Consider the following 22,259-nt stretch of genomic DNA (forward strand, 5'->3'; position numbering starts at 1 on the left):
GGAGCTAGGGGACCGAGGTGGTGTGAGGGTTTCGCCCCCGAGTCGCCCGCTCAGGCGACGCGGGGGAAGGAGAAGGTGTCATGTTGAACCAGTTTGTGACAAGTTTCTTTTTGTTGCAAGAAATGTCAGAAAGAGGTTGCTTGTTTCCTAGCTAAATTATCACGTGTAAGGATGGGCGCGCTGAAATTTCAGGTGAGCGTTTGATTGTTTGTCATAGTTATGTGTTGCCACACTTTACTCACAACTTGGCTTTTTGGCAAAGTCATAGCTTTGAACCAACCATGTCATAAAAGCTAGAAGTGTAGTTGAGCTATAGGAGGCAGCTGGAGACCAAACTTTAAATTAATTGATTAGCAGCCCAAAATATTTTAGGAATCCACTTATCTCTAGCCATAAGGCAGCTAATGATAGGTTATGAGAAATGCACAGATAGCACAAGGCTCATGTCTTCCCCGAGAAGATAGTCTTTCTCTTCTGAATTACATGCATAATTATTCCCAAAAAATTATATGCGTAATAATAAGTAATATATAAGTATCAAGAAGATACCAACTAATGAAATATTTATGACAACATGATAGCAAGAGCTCGTCAAGGCATCGAGGATGCATACATGATTAGTATCACTCTTGCATCGCAAGACAAGCTCAACACAGGAGACATTCTCTTTTTTTGTTAGATATATTGGAATATCTCCTGTCACACCTGCATCGCTAGGAGGTGATGCGGTGGACGCGTGACGGAGGACCCCACCAGCCAGTTGGCAGGAGGGACAAGCGGGACACGGCTATTTAGCCAGCTGTAAGTGTTGGAAATATGCCCTAGAGGCAATAATAAAAGGATTATTATTCTATTTCCTTGTTCATGATAATTGTCTTTTATTCATGCTATAATTGTATTATCCGGAAATCATAATACACGTGTGAATACATAGACCATAATATGTCCCTAGAAAGCCTCTAGTTGACTAGCTCGTTGGTCAAGGATAGTCATGGTTTCCTGACTATGGACATTAGATGTCGTTGACAACGAGATCACATCATTAGGAGAATGATGTGATGGACAACACCCAATCCTAAGCATAGCACAAGATCGTGTAGTTCGTTTTCCTAGAGCTTTTCCAATGTCAAGTATCTTTTCCTTAGACCATGAGATCGTGTAACTCCCAGATACCGTAGGAGTGCTTTGGGTGTACCAAACGTCACAACGTAACTGGGTGACTATAAAGGTGCACTGTAGGTATCTCCGAAAGTGTCTGTTGGGTTGACACGGATCGAGACTGGGATTTGTCACTCCGTATGACGGAGAGGTATCTCTGGGCCCACTCGGTAATGCATCATCATAATGAGCTCAAAGTGACCAAGTGTTTGGTCATGGGATCATGCATTATGGTATGAGTAAAAGTGACTTGCCGGTAACGAGACTGAATGAGGTATTGGGATACCGACGATCGAGTCTCGGGCAAGTAACGTACCGTTTGACAAAGGGAATTGTATGCGGGGTTGATTGAATCCTCGACATCGTGGTTCATCCGATGAGATCATCGAGGAGCATATGAGGGCCAACATGGGTATCCAGATTCCGCTGTTGGTTATTGACCGGAGAGCCGTCTCGGTCATGTCTGCATGTCTCCCGAACCCGTAGGGTCTACACACTTAAGGTTCGGTGACGCTAGGGTTATTAGGAAGACTTGTATGTGATTACCGAATGTTGTTCGGAGTCCCGGATGAGATCCCGGACGTCAGGAGGAGTTCTGGAATGGTCCGGAGGTAAAGATTTATATATGGGAAGTTGTCATACGGTCACCGGAAAGTTTCGGGGGCATATCGGTATTGTACCGGGGCCACCGGAGGGGTTCCGGGGGTCCACCGGGAGGGGCCACCCCTCTCGGAGGGCCTCATGGGTTGTAGGGGGCAGGGAACCAGCCCCTGGAGGGCTGGGCGCCCCCCCCCCCTTGGGCCCATGCGCCTAGGGTTGGGGGGGAAACCCTAGTGGGGGCGCCCCCCTTGCTTGGGGGGCAAGCCCCCTCCCTTGCCCCCCCCCCTCTAGATCTCATCTAGAGGGGGCCGGCCCCCTTCCCCCTTCCCCTATAAATAGAGGGGCGAGGGGAGGGCTGCACACAACATCTAAGGCGCAGCCCCTCCCCTCCCCAACACCTCTCCTCCTCCGTTAAGTGCTTGGCGAAGCCCTGTCGGAGTATTGCCTCTCCACCATCACCATGCCATCGTGCTGCTGCTGGAGCCTTCTTCCTCAACCTCTCCTTCCCCCTTGCTGGATCAAGAAGGAGGAGACGTCATCTGCTCCGTACGTGTGTTGAACGCGGAGGTGTTGTCCGTTCGGCACTTGGTCATCGGTGATTTGGATCACGGCGAGTACGACTCCATCATCCCCGTTCTCTTGAACGCTTCCTCACGCGATCTACAAGTGGTATGTAGATGCAATCTCTCTCCTATCACTCGTTGCTTAGATGAACTCATAGATGGATCTTGGTGAAATCGTAGGAAATTTTTTATTTTCTGCAACGTTCCCGAACAGTGGCATCATGAGCCAGGTTTATGCGTAGTTCTCTATTGCACGAGTAGAACAAAATTTTGTTGTGGGTGTAGATCTTGTCAACTTGCTTGCCGCTACTACTCTTATTTTGCTTCAGCGGTATTGTGGGATGAAGCGGCCCGGACCGACCTTACACGTACGCTTACGTGAGACTGGTTCCACCGACTGACATGCACTAGTTGCATAAGGTGGCTAGCGGGTGTCTGTCTCTCCCACTTTAGTTGGAGCGGATTCGACGAAAAGGGTCCTTATGAAGGGTAAATAGAAGTTGATAATATCACGTTGTGGTTATTCGTAGGTAAGAAAACGTTCTTGCTAGAACCCAATTGCAGCCACGTAAAAGATGCAACAACAATTAGAGGACGTCTAACTTGTTTTTGTAGCAATTGTCATGTGATGTGATATGGCCAGAAGTTGTGATGAATGATGAATGATATATTGTGATGTATGAGATCATGTTCTTGTAATAGGAATCACGACTTGCATGCCGATGAGTATGACAACCGGCAAGAGCCATAGGAGTTGTCTTTATTTTTTGTATGACCTGCGTGTCATTGAAGAACGCCATGTAAATTACTTTACTTTATTGCTAAACGCGTTAGCCATAGAAGTAGAAGTAGTCATTGGCGTGACAACTTCATGAAGACACGATGATGGAGATCATGATGATGGAGATCATGGTGTCATGGCGGTGACGAAGATGATCATGGAGCCCCGAAGATAGAGATCAAAGGAGCTATATGATATTGGCCATATCATGTCACTATTATATAATTGCATGTGATGTTTATTATGTTTATGCATCTTGTTTACTTAGAACGACGGTAGTAAATAAGATGATCCCTTATAATAATTTTAAGAAAGTGTTCCCCCTAACTGTGCACCGTTGCTAAAGTTCGTCGTTTCGAAGCACCACGTGATGATCGGGTGTGATAGATCCTTACGTTCACATACAACGGGTGTAAGACAGTTTTACACATGCAAAACACTTAGGGTTAACTTGAAGGGCCTAGCATGTACATACATGGCCTCGGAACACAAGAGACCGAAAGGTCGAACATGAGTCGTATGGAAGATGCGATCAACATGGAGATGTTCACCGATGATGACTAGTCCGTCTCACGTGATGATCGGACACGGCCTAGTCGACTCGGATCGTGTAACACTTAGATGACTAGAGGGATGTCAATCTGAGTGGGAGTTCATTAAATAATTTGATTAGATGAACTTAATTATCATGAACTTAGTCTAAAATCTTTGCAAAATATGTCTTGTAGATCAAATGGCCAACGCTCATGTCAACATGAACTATGAACGCGTTCCTAGAGAAAACCAAGCTGAAAGATGATGGCAGCAACTATTCGGACTGGGTCCGAAACCTGAGGATCATCCTCATAGCAGCCAAGAAAGATTATGTCCTAGAAGCACCGCTAGGTGAAGCACCCATCCCAGAGAACCAAGACGTTATGAACGCTTGGCAGTCACGTGCTGATGATTACTCCCTCGTTCAGTGCGGCATGCTTTACAGCTTAGAACCGGGGCTCCAAAAGCATTTTGAGCGACACGGAGCATATGAGATGTTCGAGGAGCTGAAAATGGTTTTTCAAGCTCATGCCCGGGTCGAGAGATATGAAGTCTCCGACAAGTTCTATAGTTGTAAGATGGAGGAAAACAGTTCTGTCAGTGAGCACATACTCGAAATGTCTGGGTTGCACAACCGCCTGTCCCAGCTGGAGATCAACCTCCCGGACGAGGCGGTCATTGACAGAATCCTTCAGTCGCTCCCACCGAGCTACAAGAGCTTTGTGCTGAACTACAACATGCAGGGGATGGTGAAGACCATTCCTGAACTATTCTCAATGCTGAAGTCAGCAGAGGTTGAAATCAAGAAAGAACATCAAGTGTTGATGGTCAATAAGACCACTAAGTTCAAGAAGGGCAAGGGTAAGAAGAACTTCAAGAAGGACGGCAAAGATGTTGCCGCGCCCGGTAAGCCAGTTGCCGGGAAGAAGTCAAAGAATGGACCCAAGCCTGAGACTGGGTGCTTTTATTGCAAAGGGAAGGGTCACTGGAAGCGGAACTGCCCCAAATACTTAGCGGACAAGAAGGCCGGCAACACTAAAGGTATATTTGATATACATGTAATTGATGTGTACCTTACCAGTACTCGTAGTAACTCCTGGGTATTTGATACCGGTGTCGTTGCTCATATTTATAACTCACAGTAGGAGCTGTGGAATAAGCGGAGACTGGCGAAGGACGAGGTGACGATGCGCGTCGGGAATGGTTCCAAGGTCGATGTGATCGCCGTCGGCACGCTACCTCTACATTTACCTACGGGATTAGTTTTAAACCTCAATAATTGTTATTTAGTGCCAAGTTTGAGCATGAACATTGTATCTGGATCTCGTTTGATGCGAGATGGCTACTCATTTAAATCCGAGAATAATGGTTGTTCTATTTATATGAGAGATATGTTTTATGGTCATGCCCCGATGGTCAATGGTTTATTCTTAATGAATCTCGAACGTAATGTTACACATATTCATAGTGTGAATACCAAAAGATGTAAAGTTGATAACAATAGTCCCACATACTTGTGGCACTACCGCCTTGGTCACATTGGTGTCAAGCGCATGAAGAAGCTCCATGCTGATGGACTTTTAGAGTCTCTCGATTATGAATCATTTGACACATGCGAACCATGCCTCATGGGCAAAATGACCAAGACTCCGTTCTCCGGAACAATGGAGCGAGCAACCAACTTATTGGAAATCATACATACTGATGTGTGTGGTCCAATGAGCGTTGAGGCTCGCGGAGGATATCGTTATGTTCTCACTCTCACTGATGACTTAAGTAGATATGGGTATGTCTACTTGATGAAACACAAGTCTGAGACCTTTGAAAAGTTCAAGGAATTTCAGAATGAAGTAGAGAATCAACGTGACCGAAAGATAAAATTCTTACGATCGGATCGTGGAGGAGAATATTTAAGTCACGAATTTGGTACACACTTAAGAAAATGTGGAATCGTTTCACAACTCACGCCGCCTGGAACACCTCAGCGTAACGGTGTGTCCGAACGTCGTAGTCGCACTCTATTGGATATGGTGCGATCTATGATGTCTCTTACCGATTTACCGCTATCATTTTGGGGATACGCTCTAGAGACAGCTACATTCACTTTAAATAGGGCACCGTCTAAATCGGTTGAGACGACACCGTATGAATTATGGTTTGGGAAGAAACCTAAGTTGTCGTTTCTAAAAGTTTGGGGATGCGATGCTTATGTCAAGAAACTTCAACCTGAAAAGCTCGAACCCAGGTCGGAAAATGCGTCTTCATAGGATACCCTAAGGAAACCATTGGGTATACCTTCTACCTTAGATCCGAAGGCAAGATCTTTGTTGCCAAGAACGGATCCTTTCTGGAAAAGGAGTTTCTCTCGAAAGGAGTAAGTGGGAGGAAAATAGAACTCGATGAAGTACTACCTCTTGAACCGGAAAGTAGTACAGCTCAGGAAAATGTTCCTGTGGTGCCTACACTGACTGGAGAGGAAATTAATGATGATGATCAAGGTACTTCGGATCAAGTTGCTACTGAACTTCGTAGGTCCACAAGGACACATTCCACACCAGAGTGGTATGGCAACCCTGTCCTGGAAATCATGTTGTTAGACAACGGTGAACCTTTGAACTATGAAGAAGCGATGGCGGGCCCAGATTCCAACAAATGGCTAGAAGCCATGCAATCCGAGATAGAATCCATGTATGAAAACAAAGTATGGACTTTGATTGACTTGCCCGATGATCGGCGAGCGATAGAAAACAAATGGATCTTTAAGAAGAAGACGGACGCGGATGGAAATGTCACCATCTATAAAGCTCTACTTGTTGCTAAGGGTTATCGACAAGTTCAAGGGATTGACTACGATGAGACTTTCTCTCCCGTAGCGAAGCTTAAGTCCGTCCGAATCATGTTAGCAATTGCCGCATACTATGATTATGAGATATGGCAGATGGACGTCAAAACAGCATTCCTTAACGGTTATCTTAAGGAAGAGCTGTATATGATGTAGCCGGAAGGTTTTGTCGATCCTAAGAATGCTAACAAAGTATGCAAGCTCCAGCAATCCATTTATGGGTTGGTGCAAGCATCTCGGAGTTGGAACATTCGCTTTGATGAGATGATCAAAGCGTTTGGGTTTATGCAGACTTATGGAGAAGCCTGCGTTTACAAGAAAGTGAGTGGGAGCTCTGTAGCATTTCTCATATTGTATGTAGATGACATACTTTTGATGGGAAATGATATAGAATTCTTGGACAGCATTAAGGCCTACTTGAATAAGTGTTTTTCAATGAAGGACCTTGGAGAAGCTGCTTACATATTAGGAATCAAAATCTATAGGGATAGATCAAGACGCCTCATAGGTCTTTCACAAAGCACATACCTTGATAAGATTTTGAAGAAGTTCAAAATGGATCAGTCCAAGAAAGGGTTCTTGCCTGTATTGCAAGGTGTGAGATTGAGCTCGGCTCAATGCCCGACCACGGCAAAAGATAAAGAAGAGATGAGCGTCATCCCCTATGCCTCAGCCATAGGATCTATTATGTATGCCATGCTGTGTATCAGACCTGATGTAAACCTTGCCGTAAGTTTGGTAGGAAGGTACCAAAGTAATCCCGGCAAGGAACACTCGACAGCGGTCAAGAATATCCTGAAGTACCTGAAAAGGAAAAAGGACATGTTTCTCATTTATGGAGGTGACGAAGAGCTCGTCGTAAAGGGTTACGTCGACGCTAGCTTCGACACAGATCTGGATGACTCCAAGTCACAAACCGGATACGTGTATATGTTGAATGGTGGGGCGGTAAGCTGGTGCAGCTGTAAGTAGAGCGTCGTGGCGGGATCTACATGTGAAGCGGAGTACATGGCAGCCTCGGAGGCAGCGCATGAAGCAATTTGGGTGAAGGAGTTCATCACCGACCTAGGAGTCATACCCAATGCGTCGGGACCGATCAAACTCTTCTGTGACAACACTGGAGCTATTGCCCTTGCCAAGGAGCCCAGGTTTCACAAGAAGACCAGGCACATCAAGCGTCGTTTCAACTCCATCGGTGAAAATGTTCAAGATGGAGACATAGATATTTGCAAAGTACATACGGATCTGAATGTCGCAGATCCATTGACTAAACCTCTTCCGCGAGCAAAACATGATCAACACCAGAACTCTATGGGTGTTCAATTCATCACAATGTAACTAGATTATTGACTCTAGTGCAAGTGGGAGACTGTTGGAAATATGCCCTAGAGGCAATAATAAAAGGATTATTATTATATTTCCTTGTTCATGATAATTGTCTTTTATTCATGCTATAATTGTATTATCCGGAAATCGTAATACACGTGTGAATACATAGACCACAATACGTCCCTAGAAAGCCTCTAGTTGACTAGCTCGTTTGTCAACGGATAGTCATGGTTTCCTGAATATGGACATTAGATGTCGTTGACAACGAGATCACATCATTAGGAGAATGATGTGATGTACAAGACCCAATCCTAAGCATAGCACAAGATCGTGTAGTTCGTTTTGCTAGAGCTTTTCCAATGTCAAGTATCTTTTCCTTAGACCATGAGATCGTGTAACTCCCGGATACCGTAGGAGTGCTTTGGGTGTACCAAACGTCACAATGTAACTGGGTGACTATAAAGGTGCACTACAGGTATCTCTGAAAGTGTCTGTTGGGTTGACACGGATCGAGACTGGGATTTGTCACTCCGTATGACGGAGAGGTATCTCTGGGCCCACTCGGTAATGCATCATCATAATGAGCTCAAAGTGACCAAGTGTTTGGTCACGGGATCATGCATTATGGTACGAGTAAAAGTGACTTGCCGGTAATGAGATTGAACGAGGTATTGGGATACCGACGATCGAGTCTCGGACAAGTAACGTACCGTTTGACAAAGGGAATTGTATGCGAGGTTGATTGAATCCTCGACATCGTGGTTCATCCGATGAGATCATCGAGGAGCATATGGGAGCCAACATGGGTATCCAGATCCCGCTGTTGGTTATTGACCGGAGAGCCGTCTCGGTCATGTCTGCATGTCTCCCGAACCTGTAGGGTGTACACACTTAAGGTTCGGTGACGCTAGGGTTATTAGGAAGACTTGTATGTGATTGCCGAATGTTGTTCGGAGTCCCGGATGAGATCCCGGACGTCACGAGGAGTTCTGGAATGGTCCGGAGGTAAAGATTATATATGGGAAGTTGTCATACGGTCACCGGAAAGTTTTGGGGGCATATCGGTATTGTACCGGGGCCACCGGAGGGGTTCCGGGGGTCCACCGGGAGGGGCCACCCCTCTCGAAGGGCCTCATGGGATGTAGGGGGCAGGGAACCAGCCCCTGGAGGGCTGGGCGCCCCCCCCATTGGGCCCATGCACCTAGGGTTGGGGGGAGGGGGGAAACCCTAGTGGGGCGCCCCCTTGCTTGGGGGGCAAGCCCCCTCCCTTGGCCGCCGCCCCCCCTCTAGATCTCATCTAGAGGGGGCCGGCCCCCTTCCCCCTTCCCCTATAAATATAGGGGCGAGGGGAGGGCTGCACACAACATCTAAGGCGCAGCCCCTCCCCTCCCCAACACCTCTCCTCCTCCGTTAAGTGCTTGGCAAAGCCCTGTCGGAGTACTGCCTCTCCACCATCACCACGCCATCGTGCTGCTGCTGGAGCCTTCTTCCTCAACCTCTCCTTCCCCCTTGATGGATCAAGAAGGAGGAGACGTCATACGCTTCGTACGTGTATTGAACGCGGAGGTGCTGTCCGTTCGGCACTTGGTCATCGGTGATTTGGATCACGGCGAGTACGACTCCATCATCCCCGTTCTCTTGAACGCTTCCGCACGCGATCTACAAGTGGTATGTAGATGCAATCTCTCTCCTATCACTCGTTGCTTAGATGAACTCATAGATGGATCTTGGTGAAACCGTAGGAAATTTTTTATTTTCTACAACGTTCCCCAACAGTAAGCCAATAGGCAGAGCGTGTGATGTGTGTGTTGTTTTCTCTGAACTTCTCCCCCAAGCTGTATCTCTCCCCTTGGAGAAATCCCCTCTCCCAAGTCTCGTTCCCATCCCAATACCCTCTTCGATCCCAAATGCGTTCATGAGTTCGTGACAGTTGGTAATCAGAGCTCAGGTTTCGGCCCCAGATTTTTTTTCGTCGCCACTCATTCCTCTCGATCGAGCTGTAACATCCACTACAGCTTCCTCCGCGGGCCACAGGGCGCCGCGGCCTGGCGGCGTGGGCGCGCCCAACGATGACCTGACGCCAGAGCGTCAACTGCGCGAGCACCGGCGTGCCAACGACCTCTGCTTCAAGTGTGGAGATCATTACTCCCGCGACCATCGATGCAAGCCTGCAACTCAGTTGCTCACAATTCACGTCGGCGACTATGGAGAGGTTCTCAGCGATGATGCGGTGCATGCCCTGGACCTGCTCGACGCCCCAGCAGGCAAGATCCTGCACCTGAATGTTGCGTGCTCTCCACACACGCGGTTGCTGGCACGGAGTCGCCACACACCATCCGTCTGCGCGCGCTCGTCGGCAATCAGGTGATGCTGCTGTTGGTGGACTCAGGGAGCACACACAGTTTCGTCTCCAAGGAGTTCGCCGAGCGTGTGCATGCAACTTCTGTGCCCGTGCCCACGATGGAGTTCCGGGTGGCCAACGGCGAGCGCATGACGTGCAACAGCATGGTGAAGGGACTGAACTGGTGGATTCAAGGGCACACGTTCGCCACAGACATGGGGCAACTGGATTTGGGCGCATATGATGGCGTGCTCGGCATGGACTGGCAGGAGCAGTTCAGCCCGATGACTTGTCACTGGCTGGAGAAGACACTGACGTTCGAGTACCACGGCGCCATGATCACACTGCAAGGTGTTCGTCCAAGGCAGAACGACAAGCTGGAGGAAATCGAGCCCGATCAGTTGCACAAATGGCAAGCTGGTAATGACATTTGGTACATGGCAGTCCTTGATCTGCCTCGTGCACCGGAGCCGTAGGTTACCAAGATGCCACCCAGTGTCCAGAGCATACTGACGGACTTCACGGATGTGTTCGCCGACCCCAAGGGCTTTCCTCCGCATCGCCGCTATGATCACGCAATCACTCTGGTCGACGACGCGCGCCCCGCAAACTCGCGCCCTTACCACTACTCGCCGCTGCAGAAAGACGAAATCGAGCGTCAGGTGCAGGAGATGCTCCAAAATCCGGCGTGATTGAGCACAGCATGAGCCCCTTCGCCGCGCCCGTGCTGCTCGTCAATAAAAAGGACGACACCTGGCGTTTTTGTGTCGATTACCGCCGGCTCAACGATGCCACGGTCAAGAACAAGTTCCCTCTGCCCATTGTCGATGAACTGCTCGACGAATTAGCTGGCGCGGCATTCTTTTCCAAATTGGACCTCCACGCTGGCTATCACCAGATACGCATGCGCGAGGGCGATGAGGAGAAGACGGTGTTCAAGACCCACCATGGCCATTTCCACTTTAAAGTCATGCCGTTCGGACTGACGAACGCTCCGACGACATTCCAGTGCCTCATGAATGCAATTTTCGCCAAGTACGTCTGTAAGTTTGTCATAATCTTCCTTGATGACATTTTGATCTTCAGTGAAACCTTGGAGGAGCATCTGGAACACCTTCGTCTCGTCCTCGCCCTGCTCCGGGAGCACCAGTTGTACGCCAAGGAGTCCAAGTGTTCGTTCGCCCAGGACAGTATCTCCTATCTCGGCCACATCATATCCAAGGAGGGCGTCGCCACGGACCCCGAGAAGACGCAGGCTATGGTGGCGTGGCCTACTCCAACCAACGCGACTGAACTCCGCGGCTTCCTCGGCCTCACCGGCTACTATCGCAAGTTCATCGCGCACTATGGCATCATCGCCAAGCCGCTCACAAGCTTGCTGACCAAGAAGGGCTTTGAGTGGACGGAGAAGGCGCAGGTGGTGTTCGATATCCTCAAGCGCGCAATGGTGACCGCGCCCGTGCTCGCGCTCCCAGATTTCGCGCGCCCGTTCGCGATCGAGACGGATGCCTGCGACACCGGCGTCGGCGCGGTGCTGGCACAGGAAGGGCACCCGATGGCGTTCCTCAGCAAGGCCCTGGGGGTGCGCAATCAACGGCTATCGGCGTATGAGAAGTTCATTGCCGTCATGATGGTCGTCGAGAAGTGGCGCGGGTATCCGCAACGGGGCCCGTTCACCATCATCACTAATCACAAGAGTCTCTGCAACCTGCAAGATCAGCAGCTTGCCACGGACCTGCAACGCAAGGCCATGGCCAAGCTGGTGGGACTCCAATTCAAGTTTCTTTACCGCCGGGGCAGCGAAAACGGAGCTGCGGATGCTCTGTCCCGTGTGGGTGTGTCGCTGAACCTGGACGCGCTCTCTCTGTGCCAGCCCGCATGGGTTCAGGAGGTGGCAAATTCTTACGCCACGGACGCCGACGCGCAGGATTGCCTGGCTCGGCTTGCGATCCACAGCCCCGACGACGAGGGGTACGAGCTCTACAAGGGGCTCATTCGCAAGCAGGAGCGCTTGTGGATAGGCAAGAACACGGCCTTGCGCACCAAGATCATCAGCGCGCTGCACGACAGCGCGGTCGGTGGCCACTCCGGTGCCACGGCCACCTACCAGCGCATCAAGAAGCTTTTTGTGTGGGATGGATTGAAGGCCGATGTCACCGACTACGTGCGGCAGTGCCCAGTGTGTCAGCACGCCAAGCATGAGCAATCCAAGGCGGCGGGCATGCTCACACCCTTGCCCGTGCCAACTAACCCCGGCGCGACCTCACCATGGACTTCGTGGAAGGATTGCCATCGCCGGAGGGCTTCGATTCCATCATGGTGGTCGTGGATCGACTCACCAAGTCCGCGCACTTCATTCCTCTTCGCCACCCCTTCAAAGCTCCTCAAGTGGCCAAGGTTTTCTGGGATCACGTCGTCAAGCTGCACGGCATTCCGAGCTCCATCGTCTCCGACCGTGATCGTGTCTTCACCAGTGCTCTATGGCGCGAGCTCTTCGCCAGCGCGGGCACCAAGCTGCTCTTCTCTATGGCATACCACCCCCAGACGGATGGCCAGAGCGAGCGCGTCAACCAGTGCATGGAAATGTACCTGCGTTGCACGGTGCACGACGCGCCCCGGCAATGGCGTCGCTGGTTGCCGACCGCGGAATTCTGGTACAACTCATCATTTCATTCCTCCATCAAATGTTCCCCTTTCAAGGCTTTGTACGGCGTCGAGCCCAACATCGGCGCCATGGCACTCTGGGACGACAAGACGGTGCCCATGATCGATGGCGAGCCTTGGGACTGGGGCGTGCACACGGCGCGGCTTCGCGAGCAGATTCTTCGAGCCCAGCACAGGTTCAAGAAACAGGCTGATCAGCACCGCACGAAGCGCTCCTTCGAGGTGGGCAATCGTGTTCTCCTCAAGCTCCAGCCCTATGCATAGTCGTCAGTGGCGAACCGGCCCTATGCCAAACTGGCGTACAAATACTTCGGGCCCTTCGTGGTGCTCGACAGAATCGGCAAGATGGCGTACAAGTTGGAGCTGCCGGCGGACAGCAGGATCCACCCCGTCTTCCACGTATCCCAGCTCAAGCCGTTCACTCCCAACTACACTCCGGTCTTCGCCGAGCTGCCACGACCTCCGGACCTCGCCGGCCACGACGACGAACCAGTGGAGATCCTGGAGCGGCGCATGGTTAAGCGCGGCAACAATGCTCTAGTGCAGGTCAAAGTGCGCTGGCGCCACGACGGGACGGCAACGGCGTGGGAGGACTACGACACTCTGCACCACTGCTTTCCGCACGCGCCGGCGTGGGACACTCAAGTCACCGATGAGGCAGATCAGCACGCTGCAACTGAAGACGGAGCTCGTTCGGAAGAAGAGGGGAATGTCACACCTGCATCGCCAGGAGGTGATGCGGTGGACGCGTGACAGTGGACCCCACCAGCCAGTTGGCAGGAGGGACAAGCGGGACACGGCTATTTAGCCAGCTGTAAGCCAATAGGCAGAGCGTGTGATGTGTGTGTTGTTTTCTCTGAACTTCTCCCCCAAGCTGTATCTCTCCCCTTGGAAGAAATCCCCTCTCCCAAGTCTCGTTCTCATCCCAATCCCCTCTTCGATCCCAAATGCGTTGATGAGTTCGTGACATCTCCGTCTTCTGTTTCCATTTTCTGAGTGGCCAAAATTTGCTTGCAATTATATTGGTTCTTACGATTTCAAGAACAAAGAAAAAAAACCGTTCCTGTAAGCCATGTGGTTCAGCTCTTCCTGAAACCACTTAGTCCCAACTTAATCTTCAGCACATATTTCGACCACAGGTTGTCCCTCGGACTAATATTGCTTGGTCATCGTTATCTGCGCTTTGTTCTTGGTGAATCTATATATGCTTTTCCTTTAAGCCCTCGTCTACAAAATATTCACTGCCTAGTGGTGGTAGGACAATATCTTACGTTATCAGGGAGAATGATGGGAGGAGTAGTCTAAGAGAAGTGATTGTACCAATCTATTAGAAGCCTCAAAACACCAGGATTCTTTGTTTGAAAAGACGCAAAAAAAAAAGCCATTGATTAACGAAGAATCGTATTCTTTTGGTAGGCTTTCCGAGGCATTCGTGGATCGGCGATTGCAGCGCAAAGTGTCATGGTATAGGATGTGATGGGTGCCTGGCTAGCTAGGCCATATCGCCAGAATGATAAACACTTACTTATCCGTCGCTTGCTTAAAAAGAACTATTTATCCTTGTACCAGCAGAGCAGGAAAATTGTGGTGCTAGGCTAATTCACTTACTTACTCGTCACTGTAAAGATAAGGATTTATCCTTGTACCTACCGAGGAAGAAAACTGTGGTGGTAGACTGTTGTGACAGAGCTTGCGTCGCAGTTGAAATTTCAGAAACTGAGCCGAAGCTTTTACTTGAGATTTAAGCTACGATGGTTCCTCTGTTATTCGTTAAAAAGGTGAAAGGCGTCGTCAAATGACATGATTTCGTGCCCCATTAAAGAACACATCTGGCAGCTTAGTGCATTTGAAGATCTGATATTCCCATTCAAAAGACAACGTGTAACAACCTATGTCGAATAATAACATGAAAGCCTCCTTAGAACTTCAGAACTATTATATACCTATGTGCTTATCTACTCTCTTCATCTCAAATAAGTGCCGTGGTTTTAGTTCAAGATTTGAAAGAGAATCATGCTGTTCCAACCAGGGCAAGCAGAGCCTCCCCGATCGAAACTGAGCAGCCATGTGCTGCCAGCGTTAGCTATACCAAAGTTTATATTCGATCTGGACAACTGTTCTGGGACATGCAGAGTGGTCAAAAATCTCTTTCCGTTTTTCCACCAAGGAAAATGCAACAAAAATGCTCAAGCAGCCAAGTCAAAAAGGCTCGGTCTGCAGAACCTGATTTCCAGGCTGAATGTTCCTGAAGAATTCGATTTTCTAAAGTAGATACGGTACCTGACATACTCCATTGGAAACTCGGTGGAAAACACGCTTATCAAAAAGATATAGAAGGAACTAGAGCTCGAGAAGAATGCTCGCGAGTTTCTGTAACTTCGGCATGGAGAGTGGGTTGTTTTCGAGGAAACCGGACAGTCAAGAGTAGTAGTACTCCACAAGACGATCTCAAAGGTCAAAAAAGTTGTGGCGCGTCGAATAATTTTGCCCTTCCAAAAAAAAAAAGAAAAAAGTGAGCAAGGACCAAAAGAAAGAGATAGGGAAGTGCCGTCGCTGGACAAATAATCCTCATCTGAACCAGTAAGGAACACCTATAATAGCACATGGTGAAGTAGAACCACGGCACTGAACATAAATTCTGAGTCAAAGATATGAAAGAAACATCCCAAGTACCAAGAGCGCATTAATAATGAATATACCACAAAGTTCTTTATGGAAGAGTGATAATAACAGTGAAACGCTAAGCAGCAGCAAAGGTTCAAAAGGGAAAAAAATGGTTCCCCCGATAGTTAACTTAGGTCATATTAGGTACAAAATAAACTTACAAGGCAATAATAATGCAGTCCCTTGCCTATATTGTTAGCACACCTTAACAGCTTTGCTAGAACCTATGCCAACCCCCTTCTAACATACACCAGTAAAATATACATAGGATATGTACATCCTCTCGCCAAAAGGCATAAAAAGAAACAGCTAATAAGTCAAATATTGAGGGAACTTACATAGCTCAAAGCTTGCTCATAATCGGTATTTAACATATTGCCTCCATTATATACACAAAACTCTTCTTTGCAGCAAACACAAACTATAGCCTTGAACGGCGGAGGTACTTGATGGGATTGAACGGACCCAGTTGCCGTGCAGAAGCCAACGTTGGTCGTCCATTCGGAGACGCTGTTGGCTTGATGTCCCATCCTTCAACATTTTTCGGAACACAGACATCAAACATTATTTGGCCAAGGACTCCTTGAGGCTCCATCCTGGCTGGATAGGGTAGTGACCGTTTCTGCTCCTCAATCAGAGAATCTGGTTCCCTAGAATCATGATGGTCCTTTGAACTTGGCAAGAAGAAATGGTCGCTGGGACTGTTGGCTACCCTTCTCAGGCTCTCATTTGAATTGGCGGCCACATTGTGTAGATTGCACACACAGTGTGCTATCTTGTAGTCCTGATCCCATGCAGCACTAGTGCCCTCCAGCTGGCTTCTGTGGCAGAAGGTGACAAGAGCTTTCTTCAGTATATCATCGACGGCAGTTCTGTATTCCGCTTCATGCAACTTGTAATGGCCTGCGGGATATAAAGACAAGTTATTTGGCTGTGAATAAAATCTGCAATGATGGCTTCCACAGCAGAGAAGAAGATATCAAGAATTCAAGTAGATGAAACTTAACATAAATAGCCAAATATGTAGCTTTGTAATATTAAATTCTGAGGTAATATTGTATTGACAAGGAATATAAACTTCAAATAGTCAGATCAAACACTTGAGCTTAGTATTGTCTTCTTCGATAAATTAGAAATTCTAAAATGGATGGAAAATATTGTTAGGCAAGATGATGCAAATGCTTGATCCATTGTCTTCTACTGCGATCTACTCCCTCCGTCCCATAATATAAGAACGTTTTTGACACTAGTGTGGTGTTAAAAATGTTCTTATATTTTGGGACAGAGGGAGTAGGTCTCTAGGACCTAAACGTGTAGACATGAAGTTGTTTTCATATCCGTCAGACAATCTTACTGCAATTAACAAATCCAAATATGATATTAATGCAAGGTTTTGGAATGGAAGCCGCCATGACAGTAATTGTGCAAATACATCCTTTTACTAGCAATATATTTCACATTCTAAGTTAGTACTCGGTAATCCTATCTAATAAAACCAGACACTGAAGATAAAATGAAGGCGTACCAATATGAGGGGAATCACTCCACTTGATTACTTTAACATCTGTGCCTAGTTCGACCAAACGCCTGGCGAAACCACAGACAACATGGCATGGAGCAAGATCATCGCCTTCCGAGCAAAATATAAGAACTGAACCCAACCCCTGGATGAACAGTTAAAAGTCAATCGGTGTGGCTAGTGAAGATGATTTGCAAAAATCATAAAGGCAAACCAGACTTACTGCTGATGAGTATAGCGTGTGCCAATATTCTGCACGCTGAGCTTCAATTCTGCTTGGGAAGAGAGTATCCATTCCAGATGCCAGAGCCTTTGCCATCAAGGAACGTAGCATGGATGGTTGAGATGAAGTGCCAATTACAGGATTTTGAAGAAACTGTGTGCCCACATCGCTCACAAAATCCACTGGGCCAGAGTCATAAACTTGGCCAGAGATACAGTTTCTAACTAACCGATAGTCCTTCTACATAATGGAAAATTTACATCAATAATGTTTAACATGTTTGCCGACAAATCCTCAGCTGATAATATGCCAAGTCAAAACATGATGACAATGGCAAAGAAAATGAGGACTTAAACATAGAATGATGATTAGAGACTTCCAAGTATATTCAAGAGATCGAATATATGCAACTGAAAATATGCCTAGTCAGAACATAATGACAATGACGTAAAAAACAACTTCAACAGAATGAGCAAATTACTACACAGTACATGCAAATGGAAGAAAACAAAACCTAGTATATACAGTTCACAATTGACATAGATATGATTTTTAAATAGGTTCCCATTATCCTTTCAACAAAGAGAAATGCATATGTAAACTTCAGGAGAAGAGAAAAGATGGAAATAACATACCATCATTGCATCTCCTTCACATCTTCCGTCTAGTAACTGCGTAACCAATCAAATTTAGTCATTTAAACTGTGAAAGGGGATAGGCAAATAGATGATAGGTACGATGAGGTGGCAAAAGGAAGAATCAAACAAGCATGCACCTGAATAACCTTGTACATGCATCCCTTTGAGCCACCAGAAAAAGAAGCAAACACAGTTGGCAATGGCTTTACTTTCAATTCCTGAAACACCAGCATTTCACATAGTTAAAAACAAAAAATTGTAAAAATAATTAACTGCAACCAAGTGGAAAGATAGTAAACAGAAGTCCCATTCCACGAGAGCTTATATTCATTCTTCTAAACAATACAGAAAGTTTATAATGTGTCAACATGCAAATATTTCAGACTCTAAATCAGCAAGAAGATTATGTAGAGGTTGCCGCTTGGACGGAAAGTATAAAATAAATGGAAAGGGGTGAAGGGTCAAACTCTAAATTAATGTGTTCTGCCAGGGGTTCTTACATCTATACATTTTTGTATATAAATCATTTGGATGATTAAGGAGCAAAAAGAGAAACAGTCCCATGTGTATTACAAAATAGTGTCAGTGCTGGAGTAGGCTAAATACAATATGATCATTGACTAAAACAACAAGGAACAAAGTTACTTACTCCCTCCTTCCGGAAATACTTGTCGGAGAAATGGATGTATATTAGAAATGGATGTATATTTCTCCGACAAGTATATTCGGACAGAGGGAGTATTATTTTCTTCATTTGAACAATAAAGTTATCAATGCTTAATATACAACGTGGTATTTGTGGAGTACAACAACCAAGAAAAAATGTACCTTTGCCAGCTCACTAATAACACCACATGCCAATGTTGCTGCTTTCTCAGAGAGATACCTGGAAGAAGAAAAGAATCAGTATACTGCCATTAGGTGTAAATAGGAACCTAAGGATGCAGACTGCAGAAGACCCCATATTCATGTTTACACCATAGCCCTTCAAGTATAAGATAAGTAGACAACTGAAGCACGAGGCAAGGAACTCCATTGCTAGTGACCTAGTGTTACAATGGTACTCACTCAAGTGTCATTTTAGGTGAAATACCCTGCTGAATGAAGCCTATAGCTCTACCAGCAACAGATGATGCTGATGAAGATCCTCTACCTCCAGCAACATCTGATTTGATGCACTTAATTTGCTAATGATATTCAACAAAATTACTCTGAGGTCTCTGCACAAACTACATAAATGACTACCAAGCTTGCAGATGCACAAACTGTGTTCAGGCAACAAAACTCTGGATGGATGTACCAAACATTCTTAACATATTGAGGTAATCCATGTTATTTTAGCTCCTTTTGCTAGTTCAACATACTAGTAGTTTCAGAAGGTTCAATCTTAGTATTTCATTTTTACTTACTAAAATTGATACCTTCGATTTTTCGCATCCTCATTTGCGCAAAAACGCAAGTACCACAATGCAAAACCTTCCCTTATCCTCCAATAAATAAGCTTTACCAAATCTCAAAGCGTAATCAAACCCCAAACACGCAAAATCACTAAGACGCTAACCACTCGCATGCTGCAGGTACGTAGGCATATATACCTAAAAGTGCACAAAGCGACAATGTAAACCATGCAGAATATAGAAGAGTATAAATTACACAGCTACAGAGATGCTCGAACTAAGAGAACTAACACGCAGTGATGAATCGAGTGACCCATCAAACACTACCCAACAACTAATTGAACTCCAGAAAAATTTTCATAACAAGCTAAACCTGAAGGATAAAGCCTAGTCCCCAATGATTCGGGTAGACACAAAATTAGCGACCAATCTCAAATCAAGCCTAACCGCAGCTACGAAATCAGTGACCAATCTCAGAACCTCTAAAATTAAACCTAACCGCAGCTACAACATCAGTGACCAATCTCAGAAACTCTAAAATTAAACCTAACCGCAGCTATAATTCCACTCCATGAGGCCGCAGAGCTACAGGCGGCCACTTCTATACGAGCCCAGACGAGCAACAGATCTCCCGAATCAAGCAGCTAGCACAAGCGACAAGTAGCAGGGAGCGAGAGCGGGAGGATGGGGGAAGCAGCGCCACTCACAGCGATACGAGGTCGGGGTGGCAGACGAGGCAGCGCCAGCCGAGCGAGGCGTAGAGCTCGACGAACGGCCGCAGCTGCGCCTCGTCGCTCCACACCCACGCGAACACGACCACGACGCCCCTCGCCCCCGACGGCGGCGCGGGCGCCCAGTAGAAGCGGCCGCCGCAGCCGGGCCACATGGCCACCAGCCGCCGCGCCTCCCGCCCTACCTCGCCGGACGGACCTAGGCGGCGAATCGAGGCGGCGGCAGGTGGGGGAGGGAGGGTTTGCGCTGCTGTCTCGCTCGGAAGGGGGACTAGCGGAGACGGGACGGGAAGAGAAGATGGAGATGGAGATGGAGATCGGAAGGGAGGAGATGGGTCGCTTTGGCGTTTGGTTCGTCGCGGATTTGTTTATTTCTTTCTTTTTTGCGTTTCCGTGAACTTCTGCGCCTCCTTTTTTGCGGTTTCTGCACGAGTACGGGATTGGGTTTCTCGTCAGCGGGTTTGTTAAAGAAATGATTTTCGTGGTGATGGGTCAAAGCTATCCTACGCGGCTCGTATGATAAAGATGAGGAATGCGTACGTACCCCGTGCACGTATAGAAATACAATTCAATAATGTTTCATGTAGGAAGGCCTGTTGATTCTAAAAAAAAAAGTAAATAGTAGGGGGGGCTGTTTGAATGGAACCATGGGGGCTATATTTTCGGAGATTTTTCGTATCTAGCTTTTCCTTTGAAGATACTAGCACATATGTCTGTGCGTTGCAACGAAAAAAAATGATGAACACGTCACATGCCTTGCATGAGCCAAGGCCACTAACCATCCTCGACTTTGATGGCGTGAAACTTACAGTTTTTATTATTCAAAAACTTACAGTTACTCTATTATGTGTAACCAACAGGCTACTCACATAACATGAAAAGAACAAATTTTGAGTCAAATTAAGGGCTGATCATCTAGGCATGGATGAGAACCCAGGTAGATATTCTTGTCTAATTGGTAGAGGATCTGCTTGTAGTTGAAGAAAATGGGCGAGTGGGCCCTGGAGGTGCCGATGATCAGGGACGAAGCCACGAAGCATACTAAAGAGGGACCAATGGAAAAGATAAAATGTTAAGAGGGACAAACATACAAATTTAGAACACTTTAAGCTAACAATCTAAGGGTCTCTTTGATTCAAAGGATTTCCGTAGGATCTTTGAAGGATTAGAATCTTTAGGAATTTTTCCTACGTCGATCGTTTGATTCGTAGGATTGAGTCCTGCAGGATTTTTTCCTAAGGATTCACTTGTACTACATTTCACAGGAATTCTAACATCCACTCCAACCTCTTGGAAGAAATCCTTTGTTTTTCCCATGGAACAATCAAACAAACTCAAATCCTATAGGGATCCGCTGGACATGCCATTCCAATCCTACGTGTTTCCTATTCCTGTGTTTTTGCAGTCCTATGAATCAAAGAGGCCCTAAGGTTGTTTCAGAAAATAGATTGCCATGTGGCAGCCATGGCCCTAGCTCGCCCCCACTGGCTTCGTCACTGCCAATGATCCGCTCGTACGTGGCCTTCCGTAAGTCGGTGTGGCCCGTCCTTTGAGGCAGGACGCTATAACTAATCCACACAGCCACTCCTGGTTCACCGCCGCTTCTACTTTGCTCGTCGACGCAACGCTCGACCATGGCGCTCATGTCATTCCTGTTGGCGCAACTTCGACCTTGACTCACGGCTTACTGGCGGTGCTTTCCAGCGAAGTACACACACGTGTATGAAGCTAGGCTAAGTAGGCCGCCGGATCGTTTATTATAGAAAATGACAAATTCGAAGCGCATACTCATGCCAGATCGTACAACTTTTATGTTGTTTTGTATGGCCGATGCCTATGTTGACAAGAGTTGCTATATTTTGTCATGCAGAAATAGATGGAGTGGTACAAATAACATGCTTGTCATGTAATATTACCTAGATTTGAGTTGTGTGCATTCATGCTTGGCACATATCTAGCTCCTTGTTGTATCGTGTATGGATGCATTCATGACGTAAAGTTTGAAATCCGAGGTCCCTCACACAACAAAATTTGATCTATTTTTGATGTTTCACTTGTGTCACATATAAACCTTTTTCATCACGGAAAGCGCCCCCGTGATGTTTTCCGGCCGTCACCCCATCGTCACCGAAGCGCCGTCATGGCAAATAAAATTTTGACGATACCATTTTTTCGACACACACAATCACATTTCAGGTGACGAGCCAATAATGTCACCGATTGATGTTGTCATTGACGACCCAAAATGTCACCTATATGGCCCAATATGTCGCGT

General features: G+C 47.1%; 1 protein-coding gene across 1 annotated transcript; it reads right to left on the reverse strand.

Annotated features, from left to right (window-relative positions):
• Positions 1-15,539: 15,539 nt before the first annotated feature.
• On the reverse strand, positions 15,540-20,333 carry LOC119336566. The gene is made up of 7 exons (XM_037608611.1): positions 19,961-20,333; positions 18,685-18,742; positions 17,994-18,074; positions 17,854-17,889; positions 17,219-17,458; positions 17,002-17,140; positions 15,540-16,379 (listed from the first exon to the last, which is right to left on the reverse strand). Exons 1-7 carry the CDS (start codon positions 20,137-20,139, stop codon positions 15,898-15,900), a joined length of 1,215 nt encoding a protein of 404 aa, XP_037464508.1. The 5' UTR covers positions 20,140-20,333; the 3' UTR covers positions 15,540-15,897.
• Between the last annotated feature and the right edge of the window lie 1,926 nt (positions 20,334-22,259).

The sequence above is a fragment of the Triticum dicoccoides genome, chromosome 7B, assembly GCF_002162155.2.
Source record: "Triticum dicoccoides isolate Atlit2015 ecotype Zavitan chromosome 7B, WEW_v2.0, whole genome shotgun sequence".
NCBI lineage: Eukaryota > Viridiplantae > Streptophyta > Magnoliopsida > Poales > Poaceae > Triticum > Triticum dicoccoides.

What these genes read in the sequence shown, in the direction of transcription:
- LOC119336566 (XM_037608611.1), bottom strand. Translation starts at nt 20,139, where the DNA reads ATGTGGCCCGGCTGCGGCGGCCGCTTCTACTGGGCGCCCGCGCCGCCG. An exon ending in TTATTAGTGAGCTGGCAAAG is followed by an intron (nt 18,075 to 18,684) that starts GTACATTTTTTC and finishes CTGGTGTTTCAG; the next exon opens with GAATTGAAAGTAAAGCCATT. An exon ending in GAGTGATTCCCCTCATATTG is followed by an intron (nt 16,380 to 17,001) that starts GTACGCCTTCAT and finishes TATATCCCGCAG; the next exon opens with GCCATTACAAGTTGCATGAA.